This window comes from Salvia hispanica, chromosome 3 (assembly GCF_029641045.1).
Source record: "Salvia hispanica isolate PSC_SH4W2 chromosome 3, Shi_PSC_v1, whole genome shotgun sequence".
In the NCBI taxonomy this organism is placed as follows: Eukaryota; Viridiplantae; Streptophyta; class Magnoliopsida; order Lamiales; family Lamiaceae; genus Salvia; species Salvia hispanica.
Window position 1 is genome coordinate 13,288,334 of NC_142694.1, and position 8,556 is coordinate 13,296,889.

An 8,556-nucleotide genomic window follows, 5' to 3' on the forward strand; every position below is an offset into this window, starting at 1 on the left:
AGGTCAATTTTACACCAATCATGAACATTTAGAAACTTATGTAGCTATGTACTACGTCCCTAATTTTCAATTGTTGTTGTCAATGAATTTGTGTATTTCCTGCTTTTATTTAGAGCTTGAATTTGTGTTCTATGTCATCAAGACTGAAAATGGCCATTAGTTTCCCATCACAAGAAATTTGGTTGTTTGATTACTAAACATTTGATAATCCATGTTTTTATCAACAATAACGTAGGTTTACAAACATTTTTGCATTTCAATTATAGGCTCTATGGGATTAGGAAATTAATGTGTTACTATCCAGTTCTAAACAATACGTATTTATGTATGGTCAGACTATAGATTTCACTATTTAATAGAAAAAGTAACACTAAAAAAAAATATGGAGAGCATATTGTAACGTGGTCGTAAAACTAGTCCCCTTCATTCAAAATGTAAAACGGGTGGGTCAAATCCAGTATAGGCCTGGACTAGAAATGGGCTGAAAATAGTCATCTACATAGAATTATAATGGGCTTTCACTCAAACCAATTCCCAACATCCGGCCCACATCAAATCTAATTTATTTTTAAAATTTTATGATATTTTACCAAAATACAAATTTTAAACGATTCATATAATTGGTGTTTTCCATCGTTCAAAAATTCACCCGCAGTAGTGAAATTCTAAAACCCAAATTAAATCTCGCATTCCGCTACTAATCTGGAAGAGGAGAGGATGGAAGCAGCTCACAACGACAACGGTAACTCTGCCGCCGCCGAGGAGGAAGAGCCCATGGTTGGGCCCGGCCCGGCGCCCCGCGCCCGACCCAAACGCCCTCTCCAGTTCGAACAGGCCTATCTCGATGCGCTCCCCTCCGCCAATATGTATGTAATCCCCATCTATTTGCGTATGTAGGGGTTTATGGTCGGGGATTTTGGAATCCAGGGTTTTGCCATGTCGAGGAAAATGCGTGATGGATTAATTTGCTATTGATTGAATTCAGGTACGAGAAGAGTTATATGCACCGCGATGTGGTTACGCATGTAGCTGTTTCGGCGGCTGAGTTTTTCATATCTGGAAGCGCGGATGGTATCATATAGCTTAATTTAGCTGTTATCTAGCTGCTTAGATGTTTTAATTTATGCAATTTTTTTGTTGTAATCTCAATTTCGGGTGTTTATTTTTTTGACTTTTACTGCCTTAGATAATCCCTGGAAGCCTCTGATTTCCACTTGCCTTTCGAGTTTTCTCTACTAGTGGAGACTATTGAAAAATAAGTTATGGCAATTTTGTTAAATTTGTGAAAGGGAAACTAGTGAAGAGGAAGTTTTGAAGTACAAATCTTTCCTCTTGGTGGTAAAGATAGTTTCCAACTTTTACGGAAAATAGAGACTCTGACAAAATAGGACAGAACTGAATTTGATCTCTTTATGTTGAAGTGCTCGTCGGATCAGGTCACTCGTAAATACAGATGAAACTTCAACCTTCTTGACACACAAAAATGCGTTATACTGTTTTTTGGGTTAATTTCATAGTTGATGATCTAAAACCTACTGATAACAACCTATGTATAAAACCTACTGTAATGTTGCCTTTTTGTTGGAACTCTTCATTTCATTGATATTAGGTTGCAACTACTGTACTAAGCATTGGTTTTTTACAGGACATATAAAGTTTTGGAAGAAAAAATCCACTGGTATAGAGTTTGCAAAACATTTTAGGTCCCATCTTGGTCCAATTGAAGGCCTTGCGGTGAGTTCCACCTTTTGTCATGCTTGATTAACATTTTTATAATCAGGTGATTTTATATCATCCTAGTTCTGGTAATTCTTATGCATCCTTTCCCCCCCTCCCTATCAAACCTTATTTTCTACAACTTACATGTAACAATAGCATTTCTGAGATATAACTCCAATTAACACACCCCACCTGGGATTTGATCGCCTACATATTTCTCTAGTTTATGTAATCATTTTATTCATTTGTCTCTATTGGATATACCTTGTTTGTTACAAACTGATCTGTTCATATCAATAATCCCCTATTTTAATTGTCTGGCAGGTTAGCGTTGATGGTGCTCTTTGTTGTACAATTTCAAATGACCGATCCGTGAAAATTTATGATGTATTTAACTATGATATGATGGCTATGATACGTCTTCCTTTTGTGGCCGGTTGCATTGAATGGGTTTACAAACAAGGGGATGTAAAGGGAAAACTAGCAATTAGTGATCGTGATTCTCCCTCTATCCACATATATGATGCTCGCTCGGGCTCAAATGATTCCATTGCATCTAAAGAGGTATCTTCCTCTTTCTTTTTTGCAATACATATGAAGCAGAGATTGGAGATTGGCAGTGGATAAGATTGCTTTTAGAACAAACTAACATGTGCGGCATCTTTTGAGCAGATACACCTTGGACCGATAAAATCTATGAAGTACAACCATGAATACGATACTGTGATTTCTGCAGACGACAAAGGAGTCATTGAATACTGGAATCCTTCAACCCTTCAGTTCCCGGATACTGGGTAAGCTTTCTATGTCTCAGAACTGAGATGTGCTTGATTTCGGTATCCAGATATTGAAGCTCTCTCTCTCATGTTCATGTTCTTTAAATTGTTGCTGCCCCTTGCAACTGAAGTTTTTTTATGGGTAAAAGATGAAGATATGAGACATGCCATCTCAACGAGGTTTCACACAGTCAAGTGTACTTACCTTTTTAAAGGCAAATGATATCCTTATGGTGGGTGTATTGGAGTCAGTTAGGTGTTAGATTATGTATTTTATGCGGCCATTTGTTGAACAGATTCCAAAGAGTTAAAGGAATGTGATCCAGTTTGGTTTATTAATTATCTTTTGTACTTTATTACTCCTATTACATTGGATGCTTGGATTTTTTGCGGTAGATATGATTATGAAATTCATTGGCTGGTGACTATTAGATGTGAATCACAGAATTGTTGTGGACTTCTTGGCTTGGTACTTGTTTCTGTGTGTAATGTAAATATGTAATGGTTTTTATTTATTTATTAACATGCAGGGTGAATTTCAGACTCAAAAGTGATACAGACCTTTTCACAATTGTAAAATGCAAGACTGCTGTTTCTTCTATTGAGGTACTGTAGTTAGTAGTATGTTATACGCTGTCTCTCTTTCATTGGAGATATGAATGAAGGTTGGTTGCTTTTATCCATTATTTACTGCTTGTTCTATAACTCCTTTCTAGGTCAGTCCAGATGGGAAGCAATTTTCAATAACATCTCCTGATCGTAGAATACGTGTGTTTTGGTTCAGAACTGGAAAACTGAGACGAGTATATGATGAATCTCTTGACGTAATGATTATATACTTATACCTATTTATGTTTAGACTTAAATCAACTTTATCTGTAGTTATATAAACTGAACATCTTACTTATGTAGGTGGCCCAAGAACTCCAGAGGAGAGATGTCCCTCTGTACAGGCTTGAGGCTATTGATTTTGGACGACGGATGGCTGTAGAGAGAGAAATTGAGAAAACAGAAAATGTACCACAGCCTAATGCAGTTTTTGATGAAAGCTCCAACTTCCTCATATATGCCACCCTCCTTGGAATTAAAGTAAGATATAAAATGTCTTCATAAACAAAAGTGATAATATTGGCATGTTTATGGCTTATATTCTGATGCTTGTATCACTGTATTTCTCTATCAACAAATTACAAATAGTGTGGTTTCAGTTTATACGGGAGTAACTCCTCTTGGTCTCTTATAGGTTGTAAATCTGCACACCAACAGAGTTTCCCGGATCCTCGGAAAGGTAGAGAACAATGATAGATTCCTAAGAATCGCCTTGTATCAAGGTGAAAAGAGCAGTAAAAAAGCTCGGAAAATCCCTGCTGCTGCTGCAAATGCCAATGAAAGCAAAGACCCATTTGTAGATCCTACTCTCTTGTGCTGTGCTTTTAAGAAGCATAGGATCTACTTATTCAGGTATTAATAATAGTGCTTGTACTAAATGTTAAGTGCTATGTTTTTAGTGCATCAAGTTATCAACGATCTTTCTCTTCCATTCCATTGATGGTCTTGTATGGATATTCTGATACTGTAAATGACTGACACCTTAATGGTGGTAGAAAACCTGTGTCTATGATGGATATAATATATTTGAATTCCGTCTCTAACCTGGCGGGAATGATTGTTGTTGCGTCTTTAGCCGGAGAGAACCTGAGGAACCTGAAGATACTACCAAGGGCAGAGATGTCTTTAATGAAAAACCACCTGCTGATGAATTATTGGCAGTATCAGATATTGGAAAAGCTGTTACGACTTCTCTCCCAGACAATGTGGTGAGTGATGTAGTATCTTTTTTACCCCCCAACTGGGTCCCTTTTTATGACTTTTCTCTAGAAAATGTTTTATGGTTATTTAGAACCTCTCTAAGTGACACTTAATGAGAGGGTTGGATGCTGTGGGCTTGCTAGTTTGTCCCTCCCCAGCCTATTCTTTTGTCCTAATATCATTTTTAAATAGTAGCTGATCATCTACCCCATGTTTACCAGATCATGCATACTACAATGGGTGATATCCACATGCGGTTATATCCAGAAGAATGCCCAAGAACAGTGGAGAATTTCACAACACACTGTAGAAATGGCTATTATGACAATCTGATCTTCCACCGGGTCATCAGAGGATTTATGATTCAGACAGGAGATCCTCTAGGAGATGGCACTGGTGGACAATCTATATGGGGAAGGGAATTTGAAGATGAATTCCATAAAAGGTATGTTTGACTTCTGATTCTGTTAGAATATCCTTGCACCTGGGTAAGCATATGTCGTGCCCTTGCCTCTGAGGCTTTTGATCTCCTTACCCTGGGAAAATACTTATGTACTAATGATCTGCTTGATTCATGCTCATGGACACTGACAACATGTCACCAGAAGGTCCTTGGTTCGAGTTGCCTAAAATTTATGATCCTTGCCAGAATGAAAGCATGCTTTTAACTGCTATATTTGATCATATAGGGCTTATTTTTAATTTATTTCCACCCATTTATAACAATGTGACTTCTTAATGTGGTTCTCTAAATCTTTTATGGGTCCGATAAAGGTGGTGGTTGGTTGTTCATTTATGACAAAGCTAACAATGTTATATTGGTTGTGCAATGGGAAATGTGGTTTTGTATTGGTGTATGGTGAAGCCTTGCTGCAGTATTTGTCTGTGGATTGAATAACTACTAACCATTTTATTATTTTATATGTAGGTCGTAGGATACCAAGTACCATGGTCGCTCTTGCCTTTGTTATATAAGTTCCAATGTTCATAAACGTTCTATTTGTTTCTGCAGTTTGCGGCATGACAGGCCCTTCACGGTTTCAATGGCTAATGCTGGGCCGAACACCAATGGCTCCCAATTTTTTATTACCACTGTTGCCACTCCATGGTTGGACAACAAGCACACTGTTTTTGGTAGAGTGGTTAAAGGAATGGATGTTGTACAGGTACCCATTCTGTTTATTATCCAATGTCTGTCTTCAATTTAAGGCTTGGTTGATAGCTCACTGGTCTTTTTGACTTAACAGGGGATAGAAAAAGTGAAGACAGACAAGACAGATAAGCCTTATCAAGATGTGAAAATCTTAAACGTGACTATCCCTAACTGAATCAATTTTCCTTGAAGCTCTTGGTTGAAAGCCATGAAGATGTGAGGCCACTTCTCTTTCTATGTTTACGACTTTTTTTTATCAATTTTTCCTTTTAATCGACCTCAGTAGTAACTATAAGCAACAGTTGTAACTTGTAAAACGATTGAGTTATTGCTATCAGTTATGAGGAGTGCAGAGCCTCTTCCATTCTTCTCGCATGTGACTGGAAAGTTCGATTATCTTCTCATGTTTGTCTCCGATTAGTCAAGTGTAGAGGCAGAAGGGTTAGAAGTTGGTCTTAAGGCGAAAGATAATGATTTTTGAAAGAACAAAGGAAACGAGGTGTGTATTGTTGGTAACTCTTTATTGTTAGCAGTTTTTCTCTGAGATAATGTTTTGTGCAGTACCAAATTTGTATATCATGGACTATATATTGGCATTACATGATGTGTATGCATCTGCGCCTTACCCATTATACATAGCTCAGACCGTTATTTTTGACGAATTTTCTGACATACTCTCGCTCAAGACCATTTTATGATATTATAACCACTCACGCATTGAACTAAAATTCTGGTTTAGCTAAATAAGTTTCTAGGTCTACATAAATTTCGAGCTTACATGAAATTTTGTACTCCGAGAATTTTGTTGTACTTAGCAACAAATAAATAAAGAAATTTTTGTTGTACGAGAAAGGTCATTTATTTGGGATTGACTTAGAAAATTAGGGCTTATAACTTCAAGCCATTTTCTGTGTGTTCCCTACCACTTTTGATATCAAAACAAAAATGTATACACTACTACGATATAGTAACAAACAAATTTACAAAAAATAGTTGGATTTGATCTAATGAAAAATACGGTTATTAGTCCTTAATACTATGAATTAACTTTAATAAATATTTGTATTTTCTACAAATTTTGAAATAGATTCTATATTATCACAAACTTAGATGTGAGTGTCAATTTATCACGGACTCCGGCTTAATTCAGATGATGTTTAGGAATATTAGCTGGAATTTTATTGATCATATCATAAAGACTATTTTTATACCTACATCAAGGACTCGAGGCTTCTTTGGCTTTCAGATCATAATTGCGGAATTGCCTGTGTTTGAGAAGAGATCTTCTCCGAAAGCTTCTATGCGATATTCTGGTCTAAGCAGGGTGGTCTCATATGCCTGGATTGACATTGATGATATCTAGATATGAAGGATGGGTTGTAAAGATATAAATATACCGATGTGCGTATACCATATTGATCAGATGAAGTTGATGGGTTTGCAGTTTGCAAGGGAAGAATGATTGTATGAGAAGAGGGAATGTCAGCGAAGAACATTAGGGGTTCCCAGAATTATAATAACCCTCATTTGTAAGTAACGAAAATCAAAAGCCAAAACAAAATATGAGAGTTAATCAAACAAAAAAAGTAGAGAAAATTGAGATACTAATCAAACATAACAATTGAAATTCAAAATTGAGTGTATATAATATCATCATTGTGCACAAAGCCTCATTGAAGCATCAAAATCTTCTCCAACTACAATTAAAACAATACCATAAAGATAGCATAATCTACTACGACAAAAGTTAAAAAACAAACAATTGACATAGCAATCGTTGACAAACTTCTTAGTCAAAGAGACCGAAACCCATGTCCTGCAAAATAAATAAACAATTAGATAGGGAGATCAATTGCAGCATGTTGTAAACAAGGAAACTATATGCATCAAGAAAGTTTTACAAAGAATACAAGTATTGGCAACTCACATCATCAGACTCCTCCTTCTCTTCCACTTTCTCTTCTTTCTTAGACTCAGCAGCCGCAGCAGGTGCAGCACCACCTCCACCAGAAGGTGCGGAGACAGCAACTGCACCACCTCCTGATGGTACTGAAGCCAATTTCTCCCTTCCAGCGGCAATCAACTCAGTGATATCTTTGCCAGCAACTTGAGATAAGAGCAATTCGACTCTATCCTGATCGAACTCAGCTCCAACTGAAACAAAAATAGTATTAGAGCAAACACCAAATAAATACCTAAACCAATATATATACTTCAAATTCATAAGAGACACTTATTACTTGTTCATAAACAGGAAATGTCTAAAATATTAAGTCACCACAGCCCTCAACATAACAGACAACATCTCAGAAACATAGAATCATGAATAGTCATATGTGAAACACTACTAATAAGATGCATTGCATTAATAACAATGAATACTGGACAATATACAATAGCTAAAGACGCAAATGAACGTGGACACAGAAACACGATCTAGCAGACTATGAAGGCAATCGATTACAAAAATCTATAAAACTCAGAATACAACCTTCACAAGCCCTAGTAAGTAAAAACAATTCCATAACTCCAAGTGCATATATAGCCTAACCTAACCTAAATGAAAGATGCGCATAAATACTCATTCGACCAATTCAGTGAGGGAGTCTAAAATAACCTGAGCCGAGGATGTCGGAAATATCAGTGGCGGAGGGGGCAGAGTTGCCGCCCAACACAGCCAACAAGTAAGCAGCTACAACCTTCATATCTATCAAAAATCACAAACAAACTGAAAATTATTGGTGTTGGTATTGATTGCTAAGGAAGAAAAAGCATAAAAATTGAAACAAGAAACGGAGCCACGTATAATAGAATGAATTACTTGGAGATTTAGAGGACGGAGGCGTAGATCTGAAGAATTACTTTGCAGCTATGGTTTCGGAATACAGATAGTAGTATCATATATACTCCACATTCGTGTGTTAGGGTTTCGTTTTATTAGGCTTTCTTTTTGGGCCTTCGCTTTTCAAAGCCCTTCAAATTTGGATCTACCAATCATTTTCCCATTTTTTTTCCCTTTTTCCTGACAACTTCAATTTTCTGAATATCATTCAAAACTTGAATAGTTGGAACAAATCAATATTTTAAATTTTTAACGAA

General features: G+C 36.7%; 2 protein-coding genes across 4 annotated transcripts; one reads left to right on the forward strand and one right to left on the reverse strand.

The window, feature by feature from the left end:
* The first annotated feature begins 629 nt into the window (after nt 1-629).
* CYP71 (cyclophilin71) lies at nt 630-5,832 on the forward strand. 2 transcript variants are annotated; one of them, XM_089069086.1, is made up of 14 exons: nt 630-866; nt 986-1,071; nt 1,646-1,734; nt 2,044-2,283; nt 2,392-2,513; nt 3,026-3,101; nt 3,212-3,319; nt 3,408-3,584; nt 3,739-3,956; nt 4,180-4,312; nt 4,526-4,749; nt 5,317-5,470; nt 5,552-5,673; nt 5,796-5,832. In XM_089069086.1, the coding sequence occupies exons 1-13, from the start codon at nt 718-720 to the stop codon at nt 5,630-5,632; spliced, it is 1,857 nt and encodes a 618-aa protein (XP_088925212.1). In that variant the 5' UTR covers nt 630-717; the 3' UTR covers nt 5,633-5,673; nt 5,796-5,832. The 2 variants fall into 2 exon arrangements, with proteins under 2 accessions (XP_088925212.1, XP_047972198.1); XM_048116241.2 differs by having other exon boundaries at nt 5,552-5,832.
* A 1,246-nt stretch (nt 5,833-7,078) lies between these two features.
* Nucleotides 7,079-8,410, reverse strand: LOC125211201 (large ribosomal subunit protein P2B-like). 2 transcript variants are annotated; one of them, XM_048110916.2, is made up of 4 exons: nt 8,279-8,410; nt 8,075-8,164; nt 7,385-7,611; nt 7,079-7,273 (listed from the first exon to the last, which is right to left on the reverse strand). In XM_048110916.2, the coding sequence occupies exons 2-4, from the start codon at nt 8,160-8,162 to the stop codon at nt 7,247-7,249; spliced, it is 342 nt and encodes a 113-aa protein (XP_047966873.1). In that variant the 5' UTR covers nt 8,163-8,164; nt 8,279-8,410; the 3' UTR covers nt 7,079-7,246. The 2 variants fall into 2 exon arrangements, with proteins under 2 accessions (XP_047966873.1, XP_047966874.1); XM_048110917.2 differs by having other exon boundaries at nt 8,075-8,185; nt 8,279-8,397.
* Between the last annotated feature and the right edge of the window lie 146 nt (nt 8,411-8,556).